At 45.3% G+C, this 25583-nt stretch overlaps 1 protein-coding gene across 1 annotated transcript in view; it reads left to right on the plus strand.

Moving 5' to 3' along the window:
• Positions 1–25583, plus strand: part of CAMTA1 (calmodulin binding transcription activator 1) — a 234807-nt gene that overhangs the window by 99702 nt on the left and 109522 nt on the right. Inside the window, exon 4 of the mRNA XM_029283484.1 lies at positions 6890–7025. Coding sequence (XP_029139317.1) covers positions 6890–7025 — 136 coding nt within the window. The remainder of the gene's footprint in view (positions 1–6889; positions 7026–25583) is intronic.

Here is a 25583-nt window from a genome sequence, read left to right on the forward strand (position 1 = left end):
CCTCCTCCTCCTCCTCCTCCTTCTTCTTCTCCTCCTCCTCTTCCTCCTCCTCTTCCTCCTCCTTTTCCTCCTTCCTCTTCCCCTTCCCCTTCTCCTTCTCTATCTCCTCTATTTTCAAACCCTACCTGCCTTCTAGCACTGATAACGTTCCCTAGTTGGGTAATGAAACGTCTGTAACAAAACAACAGCCAAGCTCAGAGAGCATAGAGGATCCGACAGTTATCCTTCCTCCCTTCTTCTCCTCCTTCCTCCTTCCTCTTCTTCTCCTTCTCTTCCTCCTCTTTCTCCAGCGACCCACCCTGCCGCTTTCCACCCACCCTCCCGACAAATTGCATAATTCACATCACTCCCCAGGATGGCAGGTCGGCAGCTGAGCTGCCATCCTGGCTTGTAACAGATGCCTCTGCTCAGAGAAGGTGCAGCCGCCGAGCAGCTCCTGTAAGAATTATGATTTTCAGCTTCTGGTCAGATTTATGCCGAAGCTCCTGCGGTGGAAGTTTGCTTAGGAGCCCGAAAGCGTTTTGCATATCAGCTCAGCGGCCAGGAGAACATCTTAAAAACATCCCTGACTCGTACGGAAGAGACAGTTTCCAACAGCTGGCAAGATGGCAGGGTTGTGAAAAAGGGGTGGCTGGCAGAATCCTCAATTTCTAAGCATTGCCTCCCTCTTCTACTCTGACTTCGCTATTGCTTAACTGTATAACAGAGTACCAGAGTTGGAAGGGGCCTGGGAGGTCTTCTAGTCCAACCCCCTGCTCAAGCAGGAGATCCTATACCATTCCGGACAAATGGCGGTCCAATCTCTTCTTGAAAACCTTGTTCTTGCAGCACAAGAAGTGATGGGTGGAAACTAATCAAGGAGAGAAGCAGCTGAGAATTAAGGAGAAACTTCCTGACATTGAGGACAATTAACCAGTGGGACTCCTTGCCTCCAGTAGTTGTGGGTGCTCCAACACTGGAGGTTTTTAAGAAGGGACTGGACATGGTGTAGCATTTCCTGCTTGAGCCAGGGGGCTGGACTAGAAGACCTCCAAGGTCCCATCCAGCCCTATGATTCTATGATTCTGAGAGAGCTAAGATACATAACAGACAGAGAGATAGATGGATGGAGGGATGGATGGAGGGAGGGATGGATGGAGGGATGGAGGGATGGATGGATGGAGGGAGGGATGGAATACCTCGCCTCCAGAAATCTTAAAAACCTCACTGGAGATTTTTAAGAACAGATTGGACAACCACTAGTCTGAAATGGTGTCAGATCTGCTGCGTGAGCAGGGGGTTGGACTAGAAGACCTCCAAGGTCCCTTCCAACTCTGTTCTCCTGTGTTTTAAAGGGGGAAGCCATCACCAGGGCCCACTGACCTTGGATGTTCCTCTTTTCCCGAGCCAGTTTTGAGCAGGACTGAGTCATTCCCAGATCCCTTTCTTTTCTGCAGGCAATCCAAAGAATTAAAAGGGCGGAACGATAAAAGATAGGCCGGGGAGGTGTGGGGGGGGGAGGAATTGATTTTAAAAACCTAGCCTCCTCACAGATGGAATTTGCTTGACCTTAATCCTCAACTCTAGAAAACCTGGGAGTTTCTATTACTATCTCAATATTTACTGCCTAGCCCGAGTTCCCGATTAAATTATACGCCTGATATTTACCAAATTTTTTATGTGACAATTTGGAAGAAAACTGGCCGCCCTAAGCAGGCTTATTAATATTGCAGTAATGCGATTAGGTGAATATCAGAGTCTCGGGGCTCGAAAAGGCCTCGTAATTTACGGCGGAGGCTTGTTCTGGGCTGAGTGACCAACGGCGCGCCCGCTACTTGGAAGATAGAGGTGAATTTCAACAAAGGAACAATGATCTTTAAAAAAAAGAAAGAAAGAAAGAAATTCTAGGTGGGAGCATTAAGGCTGCCTCTAATAATAATAATAGTAAAGTTGGAAGGGACCTTGGAGGTCATTTAGTCCAACCCCCTGCTCAGGCAGGAAACCCTACACCATTCCGGACAAATGGCTGTCCAGTCTGTTCTTAAAAACTTCCAGTGTTGGAGCATTCACCGCTTCTGGAGGCAGGTGGTTCCACTGGTTAATTGTTCTAACTGTCAGGAACGCTCTCGACAGGAGCGTTCAGGAGCTGCTTGGCAGAGTCAACCTTGCGAGGTAGACCAGACAAATGAGTTAGTTCTGCTTTATTGTAAAACTACGTTAAGCAAATCTTGTACGTCTGAAAGTACAAATCTCCCGCGGTCTCTTTTACAGTCTGAGAAACTTGGGAGGGTCTCTTCTGAGCCAATTTCTCCACCTATTATGCAGCTCTGGGCTCGGCTGTCTCTTATCTGACCCGTCCCTTGGCTGTGTCTCTTTTCCCCGTCTCCCCAGGTCCTTCCCATCTACTTTCACAATATCCTTGCAATTTGAAAGTACAAATCTCCCGCGGTCTCTTTTACAGCCTGAGAAACTTGGGAGGGTCCCTTCTGAGTCTCTTTCTCTCCTCCCATTATCCAGCTGCAGGCTCAGCTGACTCTTATCTGACCCGTCCCTTGGCTGTGCAGGTCTTTCCCACCTTGCAGGACTGGAAGTACAGTTGTCCCACGGCCTCCTTCACAGTCCTTTTTTTCAATGTCGTTGTAACTTTGAACGGCCACTAAACAAATTGTGGAGGACAACCTGCATGTGGGAACTGAGTCAGAATGGATTTCAGTGAGACCAGGGCTATTTTAAGAGAGCTCCGCTTCTCTAGGTCAGAGCAATCTCTTCCTCATTCACTCCTCCGCAGAGTAAGCCCTCCCTCCATAGCAACTACAGGGTTACAACACCGGCTGGCAGCAACAGACGTGGCTTCTGAACCTTTTCCATTAAGTGTGCGCTTTCTGCCCTCTGATGGATTGTCTTTTGACCCAGGAAACTCAAAGAGAAGTTGAAAAAAAATAGCCGGGGAACATTGCCTTTCAACTCCCGCCTGTTATTTATGGATGTGTTTGCTCAGGGATTAGATTTAACGGGCCTTTCAGTCTGGCAAGGAGGATGAGCCGTTTGAAGAAGACATGAAAACAGGGAATTCAGCCCAAAATAAAATGTTTTTGTAGCCAAAAAAAATAATAATCAAGTTATTTTCCAGGTAGTCCTTGACTTCGTTCGTTTAGTGACCATTCAGAGTTACAATGGCACTGAAAATAAATGACTTACGACCATTTTTGCAGCATCCCCCGAGGTCATCTAGTCCAACCCCCTGCTCAAGCGGGAGACCCTCTGCCATTCCAGACAAATGGCTGAGGAATTCTGGGAGTTGAAGTTCACGAGGCTTAAAGTTGCCACGTTTGGAGACCTCTGCAGTAGAACATAGAAGCATAGGGTTGGAAGGGATCTTTGAGGTCATCTAGCTCAACCCCCCTGCTCAACCGGGAGACCCTCTGCCATTCCAGACAAATGGCTTCCCAGCCTCTTCTTGAAAACCTCGTTCTCCGCAGGACAAGAAGCAATGGGGTGGAAACTAATCCACAGAAGCCGCAACTTCGGAAGCGGATTCGAAAGCTACCATCTCCTTCTCACTAACTGTGGGTCGCAGCTGATTCACACGATCCCCGGCAGATCCCAGACAGGCGTCAGCCTTTCCGAATGAGCGCGCTGCCTTGCGATAGGCGATGCAGCTGACAGCCAGGGTGATAAATTGAAGATGGGCGATAGGCATCTTAAATTTCAATGCGCGCCCAGCACGGGGAAAACTGCATCCGCTTGGAAATAGTTCTTTCTCTCTTTCCCCCAGGCCTCAAATGAGGCAGCCGGAGAGACAAGGGAGCTGTTTTCAAATGCCACCGAGCCATAAAAAGAGAAGGAATTCAACATTATCGTGTGGAGGATGTCCTTAAAAGAGGCAGCACTGTCTGAACGGGGGATGCGCCATTGTTTGATAAGGGATAAATCAGGGAGCCCTGCGCACTGGGGTCACGGAGAGACTTCGGAGGCTGGGGAGAACCGAACCTGGCTGGTTTTATTTGGGAATGGTTTGGACTGATTCAGGAGCTTGATTTGGGAGATAACAGAATAACAGAGTTGGAAGGGACCTTGGAGGTCATCTAGTCCAACCCCCTGCTCAAGCAGGAGACCCTATGCCATCCCAGACAAGTGGCTGTCCGGTCTCTCCTTAAAAGCATCCAGTGATGGAGCACCCACAACTTAGGAAGGAAGGAAGGAAGGAAGGAAGGAAAAAAAGAAAGAAAGAAAGAAAGAAAGAAAGAGAAAGAAAGAAAGAAGAAAGAAAGAAAGAAAGAAAGAAAGAAAGAAAGAAAGAAAGAAAGAAAGGGCTTGTTCTGTTGAGATGGGCAGCTATATAAATTCAAGAAAAAAAGGAAAGGAAAAGAGCTAGGGAGGAAGGAAGGAAGGAAGGAAAAAAAGAAAAAGAAAGAAAGAAAGAAAGAAAGAAAGAAAGAAAGAAAGAGAAAGAAAGAAAGAAAGAAAGGGCTTGTTCTGTTGAGATGGGCAGCTATACATATTCAATAAAAATCATAAAATGGCCGGAGTAGAGCTGTCAATGCAAGGGTCTGAGGAGCTATGGCAATTAATCAAAGCTCAGTGCTCCACCCACCCCTATCACTGTCCGGATAGCGATTGGTGGAGGTTTTCCCTCCTGCAGGCAAGTCCACCAATTGCTGCAGTGTAATTTGCAGCCCCGCCCCTCCTCGTCCTCCTCAACGAAGCTGCCATGTGGGAAGCCCTCACGTGTCGACTGAGGGATTCTGGGAGTCAAACTTCACCCATGCCAGCTGGGAATTCTGGGAGTCAAACCCCTCAGACACCAGCTGGGAATTCTGGGAGTCAAACCCCTCAGACACCAGCTGGGGAATTCTGGGAGTCAAACCCCTCACATGCCAGCTGGGAATTCTGGGAGTCAAACCCCTCACATGCCAGCTGGGAATTCTGGGAGTCAAACCCTCACATGCCAGCTGGGGAATTCTGGGAGTTAAAGCCTTCGCATGCCGTCTGAGGAATTCTGGGAGTCGAAGTCCATACCCGATAAACCTTTCCTGTGGGGACAAAAAAACCCACATTAATATTCTGCCAAAGAGCAAAAAAACAACCTGACCCCAAACCCACATTCCAGAGACGAGGGCCACGTTTTGGACCCGCCACGAAAAAAACACAAAAACCCCACCACATTTCCTCTGTGGAAAACAGCCTCATTTGCAAAAGAGTCTCCATTATAAACTGAAAATGCAAAATTGTGCACCGAGGGGCTGTAGAAATTTGCAATTTAATATTTGGGCCGCGGCTGTCTTCTTTTAGCAAAATTGGAATTCAAGGATGGGGGGGAAAAAAGAGAAAATGGGACAGAGGGAGGGGGGAAACTTGGCTTCCCTCCCCCAAATCTTCCTTGTTTCTCTTCCCACATCTTGCAAAGATTTACGGGTTCGAAAGCTGCCAACTCCAGCTTTTCCTTCACAAGTTGTTTATGGCTGCAACCGCTGCTAATGTTGTTGTATTTCTTTCGGTTCTTGGTTCTCCACAGCCAAATTACTGTGACTAATGTACTTCTATAAATTTTTTTCTAACCATCTTCATGGAGGATGAAGTATCAGCGGTTTCGGAGCTGAATTTAGGGGAGACCGGGAAAAGGTTGGGCACCCCGCTCCCTTCTCCTTTAACTCTCTCCCAAAATATCGCACAAATATTGTGACGTTTTCTTTTATATCAATTTCCCAGTAAGGGCAAAGCCATCAGGGGCTGGAGAAGGAGGGGGCAAATATCAGCCTGTATCAAATGAATAGTGACAGCTGCTTATTGGACAAATGGCTGCACCGGACCTTCCCTCGTCCCACGGTGCCAAAAAGTGCATTTTCGAGAGGAAAAAAACGTTAAGCCACATTTAGGAAAAGGGGATGAAAAATTGAGAGTTTTTCTGGATTGGATGGGGAACCTGAAATTTTGGCAAGTGAAAATGCGTTAGTTCTTCCTAAATTGGGTGAAAGGAATGTGTGGAGAAGGGGTCTTGTTTTGGGGCTGTTCAGTGCAGTTTACTATAAACCAGAGATCTCCAGATTTGGCTATTTTAAGACTTGTGGACTTCAACTCCCAGAATTCCTCAGCCATCCAGCCACAAGTCTGAGGAGGCTCATTCCGTTCAGCGGTGACATGGGCTGATCTTGTGTTAATTGGAAACGCTGTGCAGCTGTGGCTCTTGAGGCTTTTGGGATCCACAAGGAGATCTTTTACTTTGCTGGCTCTCAGAAATCTTGGAAAAAGCAGATTGTCTGAAGTCTCTGAGCGAAGCCGTGTCTGTATGGAACCGGGCAACCAATTTATGCCTTTCAGTCCGACCCCCAACAGCACATGGCTTATGGGTGAGTTTCATCCATTTAGCACATGGCTTATGGGTGAGTTTTTGCAGGATGGGCCACCAAAACCAGGAGCTAAAACCTTTGCAATGTCCATTGTCCTATCAACCCTTTTCAACCAAGGGAAGTATCTCTGATCTCCTGCAGACTGGTGGGTCAACTCCACGATGTATTTTGGGGTTCTCTTTATCACTTGGGGTCAATGGCTGGGGCTAAGAATAAACTAGACAGCCATTTGTCTAAAATGGTCTAGGCCTAGGGTCTCCTGCTTGAGTAGGGGTTGGACTAGAAGACCTCCAAGGTCCCTTCCAACTCTGTTATTCTGAGATAGATGGAGAAGATACAGGATGGATGGATGGATGGATGGATGGATGGATGGAACGGCTTTCCTCCAGAAGTTGTGAGTGCTCCATCACTGGAGGCCTTCAAGAAGAGATTGGACAGCCATTTGTCTGGAAAGGTAGAAGGTCTCCTGCCTTGAGCAAGGGGTTGGATTAGAAGACCTCCAATGGTCCCTTCTGTTACATTACAGCTCCCCTAATCATCTTGTCCCCCTCTTTGTCTTGCAGGCCCCAAAATGGTTCTATGATCCTCTACAACAGGAAGAAGGTGAAATACCGCAAAGATGGATATTGCTGGAAAAAACGGAAAGACGGCAAGACCACCAGGGAAGACCACATGAAGCTGAAGGTTCAAGGCGTGGAGGTAGGTGGCTTTGCTGAAAACATCTCCAGAACTTTTCATGCTTGTCTTTGAAGCCCGGCCAGGATAGCTCTGATCCTGTGGCCCAGGAAAGGTCTTCTCCTTGATTCTTCTGACTACCTTCTCCAGGTTACCTCTGATCTTTTGATGAGAAGGTTCTTCTCTTCGTGACTTTCCTTGGGTTTTCCGACTATCTTCTTCTGATGTTGCTTTGTTTCCTGGTGGGAAGGAAAGACATTTATATCTGTGTGGGACTGAGAGATCTTCTCGTTTTATTTAATTGTTTGTGTCTCTGCAAGGCTAACAGGAACCAACATATGGAAATTGGTCGTCTTCGTTGTCTATCAGCAGATCTCTTTGCTCTGTTTTCTCAGCTCTGCTTTCGGTGGATTTTGTTTCTCACATGTTGTTTCTCACATGTTGTTGCTTTCCTGGCAAATCATTTTAAAATTGTTTGCTTAGCAGGTAGGGGAAAAAAAACCCCATAGTGATTGAGGGTCTTTTTTTTTATCCCCCCCTCCTATTGTCATTGCAAATTATATGTCCTAAGAGGCAGGCCAGGAAAGTCACAAACAAACCGACATTTCCGGTGCTTTGGGATTGAAGTAACAGAGTTACGTCTGAGGAATACCAAGAGTGCTTAAAAAACAAAACGAATCCGGCCTGCGGGGTGCGTGTGTGTAGTAAAATTTTATTTTATTTTATTTTTGCTGCATAGGGTTCCTCCTTGAGACGCCATCTCTTGGTTTTGATTGATTTCGTCTCTCTTTTTGTTTTCTGCTGCATTGATTCAGTTTTGACATTAAAAAACAAGAGAAGGAAAGCCACGTTAAAAAAAAAAAACGGAAGCGCAAAACATCCCTGGATATATGTCTGCAGGTGTTGTTGTTGTTTTTTTTAAAGTGATGTGTTGTTTTGATAATGTGTGTCAAACCAAGCGAAGGTGGAAAATCCTTGGCTGGTTAAGGAACTGGAATGGCTGCCGTTCTTGAGCTTGGCGTTAATATTTCAAGTCTTGAGTAGAGGATATATGCAAATAATGGTAACTACATAAAATGAATCCATTAAGTCAAACCTGAGACTTTCTTGCAGTCTTTGCTATTTGATATATATTCAGTGACATTGTGTAAATAATAATAAACAGGATTGGAGCCTTTTGTTAATCTGGGTTCGGGACCTGGGAAGTTAAGAGTATTTAGCCATCCACCCGCTAATTTTTCTAAGCAAATGGCAGACTGGATGTTATTAGCGATGGCAAGTTGCATTCTGGTTTGTTTGTACAGTGTGTTGTTGAATGTGTTGTCAGAAGAATGATTTGGGGTTCCAGTGCGAGCCACAAGAATAAATAAAAATGAGATCCAGACAGCTGTGAGGAAAGAAGAAATATTTATTCCTAAAAGCAAGGGGTTCGCCTGTAGGGGCAGCTCCAGAGAAATGGGGTACAGAGAGACTGTTTTATAGGGGGAGCTTGTCCTGGGCGTGGAAGCGTCCACAGGCTGATTTTAGGGTGACACTTGAGGGGCGTGTGTATGTGTGTGTGTGTGTAGGTATGTTTATTCTTGTGAACATACAATTTAATTAACTCTGTGTTTACAGACCGTATCCTTTGATATGTGGATTAGATCTGGGTAACTTATTTGGGGGTTTGGGGAAACTTCAGTAAAAGATTTTCCCCCCCCCCGTTTGCTCTTTTTATTTGATTAATTTAGTTTCTTATTGAGAAACAAAAAAAACACGTATGTGTATTTGTGTGTGTGTGTGTGTGTAAATCAGTGTACGGAGAAGAATTTCTCGGCTTTACTGTCAACCCCGCATTTATTATAAACCCCACAGAGAAATACACACGCTGCTGCTAAAGCGCCGCAGTACGAAAATAGCTTACGGGAAAAAAATCCTTCCATAAAAAATATTACTTTCTCATCCTCGTAAAACGACTGAAGTTCAGTGTCCAAAAGGATCAGTTTTAGACTTCTTACCTTTCCACAAATATCTAATCCTTATTTGGAGAAATCCAACAGATTTCCACAAAAACCGAGAATCCAGATTGGAACGGAATACAGGTAATCCTCAATTTACGACTGTTCTTTTAGTGACCGTTCACAGTTACAACAGCGCTGAAAAAAGTGGGGTGGGACCATTTATTTTTTTTTTACACTCGCGACCGTCGCAGCGTCCATCAAAATTCAGATGCTTGGCAACTGACTCGTATTTGTGACGGTGGCAGTGTCCCGGGGTCATGTGATCCCCTTGTGTGACCTTATCAGCACATCAGCATCTGTGGCATGAAATATCTGGAAAAAACACACACACACACAGAGTAGTTTAGAACATTTGCAGCTTTCTTAAGTGCAGAGAGGAAGGTTTTTCTGCCTTCTCAAGCAATTTAGCCATTAACCTGGTTACACACACGGTGCAGCATAATGGGCTGCGTGCTTTTGAATGCGGGGTTGAGGGGGGCAGCCGTGGTGTGCAATTAAACTAATTAATAGCGCGTGCAACAGCGCAAGGATCTCCACACATGCCGTGTCTGGTGCATGATTGGGAACACGGGGTGCAACTGCCCCTATTAGGGGTTACCTGGGGGGGGGGTGTCTTATTTCTTGATTCACAAGAAATACCCAAGTGCGAATTGTGCTCCAGTTGTGCCAAAAAAGGTTTGTCGAAGCTGAGTTGGTGGTGGTGATGATGCCACCTGGGCACCGACAGGCGGGAGGTGTCCGTGCTTCCAAGATCAGGGCGGTCCAAAAAACAACCCACAATTTTGACATCTTCTGACTTGTGAGGGCTTGGAAAACATCTCTTGACCTTGGAAGATGCAGCTGGCAGAAAAAAATGGGGTGACATGTTTTTTTTGGGGGGGGGTAGCTTCCTTAGACCTACCAGGCCACCGTTTTCAGAAACTGTTGAGGCTTCGCGCAGATTAATCCAACGAGATGCGGTTCAGCCGTTGAGAAATTTAATTTTAAATTGAATTTAAATTTTTAAATTTTCCAATTAACACAACTCAAAAGGCTGGCAGTTCCCGGATTTTGTGAAATTAAAATAAAAAATAAAAAAAATTCCGTTTCTCTCTCTTGATGGAAGTCATTCAAGACCCTTCCCAATCCATCATCCCCCCCCCACCCTTGAACTTCTAATTAGGAAGCATTCCCTGGGTGATGTGTTCATAATCAATTTGGCATAATTAAAAAAAAATCAACTAATAAATAGAGGTAAAGCCGAATGCTTGAAAGACACCCTGGTTTCTTCCTGGGCTGAATTTACAGCTGGTTGGTTTAGTTAATGGGTCTGCTTTTTTTTTTTCCTTCCCCAGGCCCGTACAAATTCTATAAATATCCAGGAATTATGTATTTGGATGGCAGGGGGCTCCTCTTGTTATTCAGGGTAGGGGGGATACATAAGAAATATCCATCTTTTCTTTAAGAAAAAAACAAGGAGCGGCTTCGGGGGGGGGGAGAAGGAATAAAACCTTATTCATTTAAGAAATAATAATTTGTTAAAATAATTTGTCAATTTCTGGCGGGTCAGAAAAATTCAGCTATAGCACGGACACCAACTGCAGCTAGTCCTCAAAACTGCGCCCAATATTTTTGTTGTCAAGTGAGACATTTGTTAAGTGAGTTTTGCCCCACTTTACGACTTTTCTTGCCACCGTCGTTAAGCGAATCACACCTGGTTGTTCAGCAAATCCCGCTTCCCTCCCCATTGACTTTTCTTGATGGAAGCCAGCTGGATCGGAAAGTCGGATCGTGCGACCTCGGGACATTGTGATGGTCGTAAGCCCGAGGATGGCACGCAAGTCATAACTGTTTCGCTTAGCGACGGAAATGTTGAGCTCCTTGTGGTCGTAAGTCGAGGACAACTTGAAACTGGGTCTCCAGTTTAAGAGTCGTGGCTCTAAACAGTTTTGCTCCCCTTTACTTTCTCTTCTTAGAAAAGCAGGGATTTAACGCCCTTTTCGGAGCCAGTAAGGGGAGCATCCATGTTCCAAGAGAGTCTATCTCGTCTCAAAATATCCACATCTTCTCGGAGGAACCAGCCGCCTCCCTGAATTGTAAAAATCGTAAAAACCAGGCTTTAGTCTCTGAGAGATGGCTCTCTTTGTTTATGACCCGAAAAACAGATGGAGCTACTTGACAGTTTGTAGGAGAGACAGTAAATCCACCGAGGAGGGAAAAAGTTGACTTTTTGTGCAAATGGATTGTGAGCGCGAGCTCAAAAGAAAAACAAGAGACGGGGCAGGGATCCTGAAGCCAGGGAATTCTCCCTTTTTAAAAACCAGATGCAGAAAAAGAAAGCAAGTTTAGAGCTGACAAAAAGCCCAGCAAGAGCTCTGTTAAAGAAGAACAGAGTTGGGAGGGACCTTGGAGGTCATCTAGTCCAACCCCCTGCTCCAGCAGGAGACCCTTCTGAGCGTCCAGTCTCTTCTTGAACACTTCAAGTAATGCAGCGCCTACAATCTCTGGAGGCAAAGCCATTCCATTGATTAATTGCTGTGGGATTTTAGAATAACAGAGTTGGGAGGGACCTTGGAGGTCATCTAGTCCAACCCCCTGCTGGAGCAGGAGACCCCATCCCATTCTGAGCGTCCGGTCTGTTCTTGAAAACCACCATGATGCAGCACCTACAATCTCTGGAGGCAAAGCCATTCCATTGATTAATTGCTGTGGGATCCTAGAATAAGAGAATAACAGAGTTGGAAGGGACCTTGGAGGTCATCCAGTCCAGCCCCCTGCTCGAAAAGGAGACCCAGAGCTGAGTCAATGAATCTCGGGGTGGGGGTTTGAAGGAGTGAAATTTAATAGATTAAAATGGGGGCAAAACTCACTTGCTTAGCCACGAAAATGTCGGGCTCCCTTGGGGTCGTAAGTATGAGGACTGCCTGCCTGGCTCCATGCAGAAGCAATGGAGACCAAACTGACTGGGCAACTATCTTGCTTAGCCACGGAAATGTTGTGTCGTAAGTCGAGGACCGCCTGTATATACAAAATCAACAAAATTGATTTATTGCTTCTAGGGCAGAATAAAAACCGGAGGAATTGCATTACAAAATGTCACTGTTTCTGCAGCAATAAACAGCAAAATATGAGGGGTTTTTTTTCCCCCTAGTTCTCTCCCCCAACCCTCCCCATCTGCTTTGGGGGATGCATTTTGCTGCAGTAACAATTTTGGAACCATGCAACCCTTAACAACACAGCACCGGCACTGTGTTTGCTTCTAAACATTTTTGTGTTCTGCCTGTCACCGAAGGATCAGGCAGCGGAGAGGAAGCATCTGCTGGGAAGGAAAGAAAAAAAAAATTAAGCTTCCCTCAAAAGTGTTTGCTTTGCATAATATGTCAGGAAGAGGGTTTAATTTATTTTGCTTATTTATCTCTCCTTGCATTTTTAATTCCTTTTAATGCCCGTTAGGTTTAAGCGTGGTGTGTGTGTGTGTGTCAAGATACTTAGAGCCCTTTTCAATTATGTCCAGAAAAAGGTGAATTAAAAAGTTGGTGACCTCGGATAGCTCACTTAACAACAATATGACTAACTTAACAAAATGGGGCAAATTTCACTTAACAAATGTTTCGCTTAATTGTGGTCATATGTTGAGGACTATCTGCACTGCCCTCCTCTTTTTTAAGGATTTTTTTTTAAGCTGTCAAACGACGGGATAATTACCCGCACCCATTTGTAAATAATTTTCCAACACAGAGCTCTCTATACATTTTATTGCTAATTTGGGTCTCGTAAATTTAAAGAGTTTCTCCAGCAAATCCTTCTTTAAAGTCGTGGATTCGATATTAAATGGGTTTCTTTTCTCCTTTGTAAGCATCCAGCCTGGGTGGATCATCTGGGTCCCCAATTTCTCAGCGGCATTTTAAGGAAGTTATTAAGAGGACAAGAATAAGGCAGATGTGTGAAGAAGGAGGGGGGGGGAGTCCAGGCAGGTGTTTTTAACTTTCTAATGCATCTCAAATAAATAAGTTGCTTTCATTTCACACCTAACAAATGTTTCAGGCCGTATAAATGATACAACTCCATTATCTTTTCTTAGGAAAGCACTAGCAAAACTTTGGGATGCTAAAAATACTGATAACGCTGTCCATAATTTAGGTTATTACTGACTCTGTCTATCTGTCTGTCTCTCTCGGTGTATGTTTCTCTATCTCTCCATCTCTCTACCTCCATCTGTCTGTCTGTCTCTATCTGTCTTTTGTTCTCTCTCTCCATCTCTCCATCTCTGTCAGAGTCTATCTCTGTCTCTGTCTGTCTATCTATCATCTGTCTAACCACCATTTATATCTCTCCATCTATGTCTATCAATCAGTCTGTCTGTCTGTCTATTTCTCTATCTCTCCATTTATCTCTCTCTGTCTCTTCTCTATCTCTGCCTCTGTCTCTGTCTGTTGTATCTATCTATCTATCTATCTATCTATCTATCTATCTATCTATCTATCTATCTATCTATCTATCTATCTATCTATCTATCTATCTAATCTCTCTATCTTTCTATTTCTCTATCTCTCCATTTATCTCTGTCTCTATCTCTGCCTCTGTCTCTGTCTGTTGTATCTATCTATCTATCTATCTATCTATCTATCTATCTATCTATCTATCTATCTATCTATCTATCTATCTATCTATCTATCTATCTAATCTCTCTATCTTTCTATTTCTCTATCTCTCCATTTATCTCTGTCTCTATCTCTGCCTCTGTCTGTGTCTGTCTGTATCTGTCTGTCTGCCTGCCTATCTCTATCCCTATTTATCATTTATATCTCTGTATTCTCTCTCTCTCTCTTCTATCTAATCAGCCTCTCTTTCTGTCTCTTCTATCTAATCTGTCTCTCTCACTTGCTTTATCAATCTTTCTCTTTCTCCCTTTCTCCCTCTCTCTTTCTCTCTCTCTCTCTCTCTCTCCACCTACCTACGGATACCTATCTGTCTCAGAGAAAAACTTTTCCGCATAGCAGTTGCCACTGAACCGTTTCCTGGAGAAAAAACCCCCACATTTTGTGTCCTTTAATGATGTACAGATGCAGCTCTCTCCCCTTTCTTTATTTTTGCAGGCCTCATACACTTGCTGCAAACCCATTAACACTTCATTCTTTTTGCTGCAAAGTTTCCCATCAGTGCTGATGTAACCTTTGCATCTTTTAGGGTTGTTAATAATTGGGGAGGGGCGGTTTAGGGGGGAGCCAGGCTGGTTTTATTTTATCATTATTATTTCAGTAGAACGATATTTATACGATAGGAGAATGCATCCTTCACATTCTTTGATCTAAATAATGTAGAGATGGTGTTTCTTAAAGCCTGGCCCTGGAACCCCCGGGGTCCCCCAATTCCTCGGGAGTTCTGCGAAATCAAAATTATTTGCCAGCCTGGGTTGAAGAATAATACAATATTAAAATCCCATCAAACAATTGTGAGAAGTAGCGACAGCAGCAAACGCATCAATTTTAAATTTTAATACGGTAAATATTGATCAATATAAACTCATACGAACGAAAGCTTTTGGGGGTCCTCGGTCATTTTTAAAAGTGGAGAAAGGGGTCCTGAGAGAAAGGAAACTTTAAGAAACCCCCTTGCTGCGGGGAATAAAGAAGAGAGGAAAGGTAAACATTCTATCAATATTAAGTACAGATTTAGGATATCATTGTGACATTAAAATTACGGCTTCTTTCCTTTCCAATGTTATACAGATAATCCTTGACTTACAACTGTTCCTTTAGTCACCATTTGGAGTTCAAACGGCGCTTTAAAAAGGTGACTTATGACCGTTTTTCACACTTACGACCGTCGCAGCATCCCCCAGGGTCACGTGATCAAAATACAGACCCTTGGCAACTGACTTGTACTTACGACGGTTGCACTCTCCTGGGGTCACGTGATCCCCTCTTTTGCAACCTTCCGACAAGCAAAGCCCATGCGGAAGCCGGATTCACTTAACAACCGTGTTACTACCTTAACAACTGCGGCGATCCACTTGATAACTTTGGCAAGAGAAGTCGTAAAGTGGGTTAAAAACCCACAGAACTATTGGGCTCAAGTTGTGACCCTAAATTTGAGGACTACTTATATCAGCCTGCTTGACCGTGTTTTTCTACTCTGGTCTACTTTGAAGGGCTGACAGATCGCAAGCGTGTGTGTGTGTGTGTGTGTGTGTGTGTGTGTGTTCCTTACGGCCTAATCCAGCCCTCCCCCTTCCATCGGGGGACCCCCCCCTCACTTCCCAAGCCAGACCAACAGGGCCTCCCCCGTTTGCATCCAGTGGGGCGATAAACAAACATTGAATTATTAATCGCGGTGGAGATTAATTAGGAATTGTAATGGTAAGGAAGGCTAGGGTGATGGATTTGCAAACCTGAAATTATTTTCATTAAAGGGAGCAGGGGGAATACATTTGGGAGCCAGGGCGCTTAGAGAAGGCACCCCCTGTTGTGGAGCCCAGCAAGACCCCTCCCCAAAGAGGCAGACACCCCCACTTCGGCGTTTCCAACTCAAAACCCAGCACCAACTGTCTGTCTTTGCAACCAGTGTGACCTTGACTTTGTGAGTCTTTCTTTTTTTCCCCCCATCTCCTTGCCTTTCCTACCTGCCTGGTTTGCATTTATATCCAGATGAAGTGGTCTAGCAGATATGCATATTAATTACCCATGCCTGGCTAATCCTTTTCAGGTGCTATTCTGGCCCATGCTGCGTATGTTCAGAGGCTACTTCTTTCCACCGACCCAAATGGACCTCAGTTCACTGAATTAAAACGCTGGCTGAAAACCCATCCTTCCACATCCTACTGGTGTCATCATAGCCCCCGGTCCTTAGATAGATCGAAATTTTCAAGACACATTGATAGGTAGATAGACTTATCAAGGAGCGAAGCAACCTGGAATGAAGGAGGAATTTCCTGACAGTGAGGACAATTAACCAGTGGAACGACTTGCCACCAGAAGTCGTGGGTGCTCCATCACTGGAGGTCTTCAAGGAGAGATTAGACAACCGTTCGTCTGAAATGGGTCTAGGTGCCCGAGCAGGGGGTTGGACTAGAAGACCTCCAAGGTCCCTTCCAGCTCTGCCGTCGTCTTTATTTGCCAAAATCCAGACAAAAGGCGGTCCTTCACATCCAAGGTTGCTTTGATCCTCACCCTGGTGGGTTTTCTCTCTCTTTTTCATTAGCTCTCCGAAGTGGTCCTTGAGACTCTCCCTCATTCATAAAACGAAAGACTTCTTCCATCCTTTTCTCCTCCTGCTCGGTGCTGTTCCTGCTGTCTTTGTCCTTTTGTTTCGTCTCAATGCCTTCTTTTCCAGGACAAGCGTCTGGAGAGCTGGATTTAATGCGCTCATTTGCAGCTAAAATTGGGAGCTGCAGGTTCCTAGCCTCCTTCTTTGATGCCGGGAGAGTTTGGGGCCAAAGTACTTTTTTTTTTTTTAATTAAAAAAAAGAAAAGAAAGGAAAATCCCAACCTTGTTTTATTCTTCTGTGAATCTGACAAACCCTGTTCTGCCTTCTTAATATCTCAAAACAGAAGAATATTATTACTACTGCTATTCCTCCCCTTCCTCTTTCTCCAACCCCTCCTTGGGTTTTTTGAGAGTAGGCCCAATCAAACCATTTTCCTCCTCCTCCTCCTCCTCCTCCTCCTCCTCCTCCTCTCCACAAACCCCCCTCCCTTCTAGAACTGATGGCATTGCCTACTTGGGTCACGAAATGCTGCAAGAAAACCACCCAGCTCAGAGAGCATGGAGGACCCCACAGCCTCTCTCCTCTCCTTCTCCTTCTCCTCCTTCTCCTCCTCCTCCTTTTGTAGGAAGTATGTAATGGTATGTAGACATGTCCTACATACAGGAGACAGGAAGAAAAGCCGCAGAGCAGGCACTGGTCAGATCAGAGGCAGCTGACCTACCCCCGGGATGGAAAAGGGATGTCCAAACCACCTGGTGTGGGTTTTTGCAAGGCCTGACCTTGTCAGCATGCCCTGAAAACAGGAGAAAGGGGGGGGGAAGCAGGAAACCTTGATGAAGCTTTTATCGGTTTCCTTCAGGCTCGGGAAAGGACGGACGAACGCCATCTGACCCCATCTGTCTGGCTGTCTTCCACAAGACCCCAGTACGGTGTCCTTCCTCTCTTGGCCCCCACGTAAACAAGCAGAGAGAGGGAGCAAAGAGACAGGAAGGCAGGCTGGACGGAGACCGAAACCCGGGCACCATTATGGGAACCCGTAGAGTCCACTCTGGAAAGTCCCACTGCATAGAACATAGAACCATAGCGTTGGGAGGGACCTCGGAGGTCTTCTAGTCCAGCCCCCTGCTCAAGCAGGAGAGCCTACACCATTCCGGACAAACGGCTGTCCAGTCTCTTCTTGAAAACCTCCAGGGATGGAGCAGCCACCACTTCTGTTCCACTGGTTAATTGTCCTCCCTGTCAGGAAGTTTTTCCTTAGTTCTAGGTTGCTTCTCTCCTTGATTAGTTTCCATCCGTTGCTTCTCGTCCTGCCTTCAGGGGCTTTGGAGGATAGGTGGACCCCCTCTTCTTTGTGGCAGCCCCTCAAATATCCTGTCACCCCTAGTCCTTCCTTTCTCTGCACTAAACATACCCAATTCCTGCAACCGTTCTTCATATATTTTAGCCTCCAGAGCCCTAATAATTTTCGTTGCTCTTTCACTGATCGTATTACTGCCAGATTGCTTTGGGTCCCAGAGCTGGTGATGTGTAACTTGAAATCAATTTCTGAATTGGAAAAGGGTATTAGGAACGCTAACAGAGGAGGAGAATAACAGAATAGCTGTCATGGCTTAACATCGGATGTTCTTGCTTTGACAATCATCATCATCATCATCATCATCATAGAGTTGGAAGGGATCTTGGAGGTCATCTAGTCCAACCCCCTGCTCAGGCAGGAAACCCTATGCAGTTGGACTGCCTGTATCCCAAGGGTGGTGTTACCAAGGTGGTGTAAAGCGGTATTAACACTTCACACAATGCTCCTCCTATGTTGATGCAGCTCAGGGTTGCGTTGCCTTTTTTTTTTTTTTTTTTTTGGCAGAGAGATTTGAGGTTTTAAACCTTTATTTATTTATTTTTCCTGTTTCACCACCCCAGAACCGTTTCTGGACTAAGAACTACCTGGAAATCCTCATCGCCTGTTATCCCCGTCTTTGTTTTCCCCGCAAGCTGAAGTGAGCGGGGGGCCGATCCGGTGCTGCCCTTGTTATTCTTCCAAGGACTGTGTTTGCTTCAGATAACGGCCTCTAACAATGTGGCCAGACAGTGGATCAATTTGGGAGGCTTTAATGCGCCGGGAAGAAAAGAGGCATGTGGCTTAATACTTTCCCCTCCTGACCGCAAGCGCCATAAAGGTTTAACTTCAGTATATCTTCCTAAATGTTCCTGGCATGCAAACCTTTAAAAAAAATATACATTTTTTCCTCCCCAACTGGACATTAGTAATATAGATGGCTACAACGGTTGTTTTGACAAAGAAGCGCATGGGGAACGCAGGCCGTGCATCCCCCACTCAAGGGGATGTTTTGAAGACAAAGGGGTTAAAGAATATTTCCTACATGGCAGAAGAAGCCATGGAGGATGGCTCCTATAAATCCTTTTACAATCCTTTCCACAGAAGCCGTGAGAGGGACCGTGGAGTCCTAGTGGACGATCCCTTACACACGAGCCAAGCCTGTGCGGCAGCAACCAAAGCATCTAACACAATCCTGGGTTGCATAAGCAGAGGTGTAGAATCGAGATGACGTGAAGTATTGGTACCGCTTTATAAAGCCTTAGTAAGGCCACACCACTTGGAACACTGCATCCAGTTTTGGTCACCGCGTTGCAAAAAAAGAAGTTGAGACTTTGGGGGTGGGGGGAAAGTGCAAAGAAGAGCAACTAAAATGATTAAAGGCCTGGAGACGAAAACATATGAAGAAAGATTGCAGGAATTGGATTTGGCCAGTCTAGAGAAAAGAAGGGTGGGTGGGTGGGTGGGTGGGTAGGTAGGTAGGTAGGTAGATAGAAGATAGATAGATAGATAGATAGATAGATAGATAGATAGATAGATAGATAGATAGATAGATAGATAGATAGATAGATAGATAGATAGATAGATAGATAGATAGATAGATAGATAGACAGACCAATTTTGGGCTCAGTTGAGGACTAGCTGTACGATTTGTGCTTTCACGAAGCTTGGTAAGAAACTTGTTGGCCCTTCCCAAGATTGGCGTCCAAGACTTCTGAGGATAACATGGAGAGCCATTTCAATCAATCAATCAGAATAGAGCTGGAAGGGACCTTGAAGGTCTTCTAGTCCAACCCCCTGCTCAGGCAGGAGACCCTAGACCATTTCAATCAATCGATCGATCGATCAGTCAATTAGAATAGAGCTGGAAGAGACCTTGGAGGTCTTCTAGTCCAGCCCCCTGCTCAAGCAGGAGACCCTAGACCATTTCAGACAGATCAAGGTTCAGTTTATCGCATAGGAGCCTGGTTATGCAAAGACTTAATTCCCTAGAGAAATCTCAAATACTTGGAAAGATATAAGGACAGAGAAGAGAGATGAATAAACTTGAATACAATCACCACGAGTGCACCTTGGGAAGATCTGAAGGACCAGGTTGAGGACAGATCACCGTGGAGCAGATCTATCTGTGTGGTTGCTAGGAGCTGACTCGTCTTGATGGCACATAATCAATTAATCAATCCTTTCTTAAGGGGCAGAGAAAGAACGCTGAGATAACCTTGGTAGGAACGGGCAGCAGCTCTTAATGAAAAATAAAAGACATCAGGCCTCTGAAGAGGAGAGGCATGAGAAAGAAGACCAAAATAATCCCACTTTGATTCCGTGGCTATGAGGATCAGCAGAATTAAAGTCTGTCGAAGCAGCAGGCTTTTGGGATTTTAATTCTGTACCTTAATGAAGAAACATTCGTAAGAGTTTTTACAGTGTCTGCTTCCTCACCTGGCCTATCTCAAAGGGCTGACATCAGACAGATGTCGGCCCTGTGTTCTTTCTAGTAGCACCTCAATACCTTCCAATATGGCCCTTTCACCCTGTTGGGAGCTTCGTGTTTATGAGTCTCAACCATGGAGGAACCCAAGAAGCTTATGAGTCTCAACCATGGAGGAACCCAAGAAGCTTATGAGTCTCAACCATGGAGGAACCCAAGAAGCTTATGAGTCTCAACCATGGAGGAACCCAGTGGAGATCTGAGTAATTTACAAGGCAGCAGGAACCATCTCATGGTGACCAGCGCCTTGCAAAGGTGGGGCATGGAACATGTAATACTGTTGGAAGGACTTTTGAGGTCTCCTAGCCCTGTTCAAGCAGATGACCTTACACCCTTCCAAACAAATGACTGTCCAGTCTCTTCTTGAAAACCTCCAGTGATGGAGCACCCACAAGTTCTGGAGGCAAGCTGTTCCTCTGATTGATTGTCCTCACTGTCAGGAAGTTTCTCCTTAGTTCCAGGTTGCTTCTCTCCTCGATTAGTTTCCATCTGTTGTTTTTTGTCCTGCCTTCTGGCGCTTTGGAGAAGAGGTGGACCCCCTTCTTCTTTGGGGCAGCCCCTCAAATATTGGAATACTGCTATCATGTCACCCCTAGTCCTCTTCTTTAGACTAGATGTGCCCAGTTCCCTCAATCATCATAAGGGTTTAGCCTCCAGACCCCTAATTATCTTGGTCTATGATCCTTTCTTGTTTGGTGATGTTTGTTGATGATGTGTATCCCAGGGAGTTAACGCCCCAGTTGTTTCTTTCACTTAGTCTTGGTTGAGCAGAGGAGCGAAGAGGAATAAAACTGTTTCTCAGCCAGTTCCTGAACGCTTTTGCTGTGAAAATGTTAAAAAAAAAAATGCAGTTTGAGGTCAAGTGGACTAAGGGGAAAGTGATTTGGTCATCTTAGTTGACGAGAGTCACGAGGAGAGCTGATGGCGCTCAAGACGGCGTTGAAGACAAACCAAACTTAGAGGGAATCCAGGATAATTGTAGGCCCAGCACATTTAACCTAATTTATAGCTCAAGAGTATATTAAAGTCTCCTGCCCTGAGGCAGGGTTGGACTAGAAGACCTCCGAGGTCCCTTCCAGCCTTAGGATTCTGTGTGGCAGATGTTACGAACGTGCCGATTTAATAACCCACATCAAAACATGCGTGAATTTTTGACATCCTGCCGACTTTGCTAGCACTTGTCAAGGTGGTGAGTGTCCTTTTTTTTTTTTTTAAGACCGCCAGCTTTCAGCATTCCTGAAATAAAATTAGAAAACAAGGGGGGAAAATTGGTATTCCGTTACACTGTACGGTTGAAGAATTATTGTGGTTTTTATACCTACCTGGGGGGGTATCCTGAGCCATGTAGCTGAATTTTTCTTCTGCGCAAACAGACTTACAAGTGAGGGATCCAGGAGGCTCTCAGGAATTGCAAATGGGCAAAAAACAACAAACCCAATTCTTATCTGTGGATTATTGGCTTTCTATCCAACTCGGTTCCAGCCAGGAATATCTATGTCGGTCTCGTGGGGGAAGCCACATAGGAATCACAACCTAAATTCTACTTTATCGTAAAGCTACATTGAGAGAACTCTAGATACATGGAGGTGGGTCTAAGGAAAAGAAGAACTGGTGGGGGGGGGGACATGATAGCAGTCTTCCAGTATTTGGGGGGACACTCAAAGCAGACACCCTTATCTCCTGCTTCTGTGTAGGATCTCTCTCCTCCCCCCAATACCCCAATAGCTTCCATAGCCACGTTGATTTTCTGCAACACAATTTTTTTTTTCCTTCTGGGTGTCAAAGCATCTCCTTGAGGTTGGGAACAAGAAGCCACCCCATCTGATTTCTCAATTCTCAATTCTTTAGTTGATTTCCTAGGCAAACCCAGAGCACCAAAGCTGATTTTAATTACTCTAATCAGCTTTTTTTTTTTTGTTTTTTTTAAAAAAAACAAAACTTCCCAGGCTTGATTTCCCCCATTAATACGAGAGCATCACACTTATTATTCTTCCATTTCTACCCCATAGCCTGAAACCTCAGACTTTGTGCCGTAATGTAGAATAATGGCTGCAGAGACTGGGGGTGGGGGAGAGAGCTGGCTTCAAAAATACAAATTGATGGAAATACGGTTAGGGAATATCTCTTTATTCTGAAGGAGTGTAAATCTGATTCAAATCCTCGGATGCGGAAGGAAACTTGATTCTGGCTGAACTTTTTTGATATCTTCGAGAAGTTTTGGAGAATTATTGAAAGGCAGATGATGGGAGGAAGACAAACGGGGGGAAAGAGAAGGAAGAATGCCTGCAGAAAATTAAGAGGGGGGAAAAAAGGATCCAGAGATACTCTTTTCTGGAAACGTTCTAGAACGGATTATAAATCGATCAGTTCGTACTACGAAAGCAATACTTGTGTTTTCAGAAGACACCATGGATTTGGAATTCTTGCCAGGATAACATTTCGTTATTTTTACTCACTAACATTTTTTTTTTAGTAGACTGTGGAAACGCTCTCTAGACATAATATATCTTGATTTCAACAGAAATCAAAGCACCCCTTGATAGTCTAAGTGGGCTAGATAGTAGAACAAATAGTAAGGGAGTAGGATAGATGACCACAGGGGAGCCCCAATTTTTTGTTGCTAAGCAAGACAGTTATTGAGTGAATTATGCCCCATTTTACAACGTTTCTGTCCACAGTTGAGTCATTTTTTTCCGTGCCGTTGTAACTTCAAATGATCACTAAATGTTGTAACATGACTTAGGCCAGCCATTGCTCTTTTATAATCCCGTCCTCTGCAATCTCTCTGCTGTAGGGAAGGAAGTGGGCGGGGAAAAAAACCCCTAGCATGGCTGGCTGGGGAATTCTGGGAGTTGAAGTCTACCCATCTTAAAGTTGCCAAGATGGAGAAACCTTTGAGGTGGTCGTTGGGTTCAAGCCAAGATGAGACAGCCATTCTCGTTGGGATTTCCACCGTGGAGGAAGGAAGAGTTGGACCCAGAGACTAAAAGGCCGCCTTTTAGTTCTGTGATTCAACTTTCTGCAGGACCACTTGAAATATCTTGAAATATCCCTTAGGCCTTCTTCAAAGTTATCCTGATAGCAGCATTTCATCCAGACACAACTCTCTTGTGTCTTCAAGGTTGAAGCAACATCTGAGTTCTCTCGCCTCTCAATTCCCGGATCGGGCACAAAAAGGAAAACCGTTTGACCGAGATGGTCTCAGGGGGTTGGACTAGAAGGCCTCCAGGGTCCCTTCTGGCCCTCTTCAGCTCACCTTCAGCCTTTGTAGGCCAAGTTCTTGCCATCTTCCCAGCTGGTAGGGAAAGACAATCGCTTGGCGCGCACCGTGGTACCTGCCCGCTTAGGTTTTGGGTGAGTTTTGAAGAAGCTCGAAGCCACACGCTCCATCTTGTTGTTCCCCGGAGGACTTTCTCCTAAAATAAGTGTCGTCTGTCACACATCGACCCGGTTTTTGAAGGAGCCCACAGCTCAATTGGAGGCTGCTGAGCAAGAAAGCCTTGGGTGGGCCAACGTGGCTGCAATTTCGCCCAGATAATGGCTTGAGGAAATTGAACACTTAACTTCTGCTGACCTTCTTGGAGCCCTTGCAATCTCGGATGTAGGTCGGCTTCCATCGGCCCCTCTGCGGCCTTCCCTGCTTGGGGGGGGCTTTTTTTCCCCCTCGCCGCAGATTGCAACCCGTCGTCTCGGAACTGGACGAGTATCTAGATATTCGGCACCGTTTTACAGAATCTGTAAACCTGGTTTGGACCATAATGGTGTCACCTCCCTTGAGGGTATTTCGTCGCTCTGTGTGTGAGTGTATTCTTTGCTGTCTTCCGCTCTGTGTGTGTGGGTGTGTTCTTTGCTGTCAGGGCTGCGTTGTGGTTGTCGTAACAAGTTCCCGTTTGTTACGACAGCCACAACGCTTGTAAAACAGAAAGATGCTTAGAAAAGGCACCATAATGGACCAGTTTGGGAAATTCACTGTGTGCTAGAAAAATAACAGAATAACAGAATTGGAAGGGACCTTGGAGGTCTTCTAGTCCAGCCCCCTGCTCAAGCAGGAGACACTTTCATGCAGAATGACAGAGCTGGAAGGGACCCTGGAGGTCTTCTAGTCCAGCCCCCTGCTCAAGCAGGAGACACTTTCATGCAGAATGACAGAGCTGGAAGGGACCCTGGAGGTCTTCTAGTCCAACCCCCTGCTCAAGCAGGAGACTAGTCCATTCCAGAAAAATGGCTGTCCAGTCTCTTCGTTGAAAACCTCCATTGATGGAGCACCCATAACTTCTGGAGGCAACTTCCCTTCCACTGACTGATTGTCCTCACTATCTCAACAACTGTCTTGCTTAGCAACGGAAATTTGGGGCTCGTTTGTGGTCGTACGGCGAGGACTATCTGTACAGTGGCCGTTCTCGACCTTTTACGATGTCCTGGTCTATTTGGGCCAGAGGGCAGACCTACCAAACCGCTGTGGGAGGGAGGGGGTTTAAAACTGGGTTTCTAGACCCCTCCCTCGGTGCAAAAGCCGCACTTATCTCTGTTTCCAAATAAACAGAGCATCTTCTTTCCCAGATCTGTACCTGATCTCTCTACAGCTGAGAAACTAATTACTGTTTTTGCAAGTTTTCGCCCTGCTGTGAAATTGCTAACTGATTAGGAAAATTGGTAGTCTCCCCGTAACCCGGGATCAGATTTTTATTTTATTTTTTTTTAAAAAGAAAGAAATTCTTTTTCTCTTTTTTTTTTTCTGAAAGTGCTAATTTATAGCGCTTTGGAGAAGGTGGCAAGGATTCCTTGGTGTTTTTCATTGTCTTTTTGAAGGAGAGATTTCTGAGACAACCCTCGACACACAAACCCACAAAATCAGACGTTCAAGGCAAAGACTCCCTGCGAGCCTCTCAGGCACGCTTGTGTAAAAGGCCTCTTGGCGTCCCCCGGCGTTTAAAAAAAAAAATATATATATTCCAAGCACGCAAATGCCATTATTATTCTTTTTGAACAGTTACAACTGGGGCTTATTTCCTCCCGTGATGCAGTTGCAGTAGCCTTGTGCTTGGCTTATGGATGGGGCAGGCACACTCCCTCTCTTTTCCCATCATAGAACATAGAATCCTAGGGCTGGGAGGGACCTCGGAGGTCATCTAGTCCAACCCCCCCGCTCGAGCAGGAGACCCTCTGCCACTTCAGACAAGTGGTTGTCCAGTCTCTTCTTAAAAGCCTCCAGTGATGGGGCACCCACAACTTCTGGTGGCAAGCTGTTCCACGGGCTAATCGTTCTCACGGTCAGGAAATTTCTCCTTACTTCTAGGTTGGATCTGATGGTGGAGGTGCTCAAGAAGAGACTTCACAGCCATTTGTCCAGAATGGAATAGGGTCTCCTGTTTGAGCAGGGGGCTAGACTAGAAGACCTCCAAGGTCCTTCCAGCCCTGTGATTCTGAGATAGATAGATAGATAGATAGATAGATAGATAGATAGATAGATAGATAGATAGATAGATAGATAGATAGATAGATAGATAGATAGATAGATAGATAGATAGATAGCATGACAGACAAATGGGAAAATGGATGGATGGATGGATGGATG

Source organism: Protobothrops mucrosquamatus, unplaced genomic scaffold, assembly GCF_001527695.2.
Source record: "Protobothrops mucrosquamatus isolate PMUCROS unplaced genomic scaffold, P.Mucros_1.0 scaffold109, whole genome shotgun sequence".
Taxonomy (NCBI): Eukaryota; Metazoa; Chordata; class Lepidosauria; order Squamata; family Viperidae; genus Protobothrops; species Protobothrops mucrosquamatus.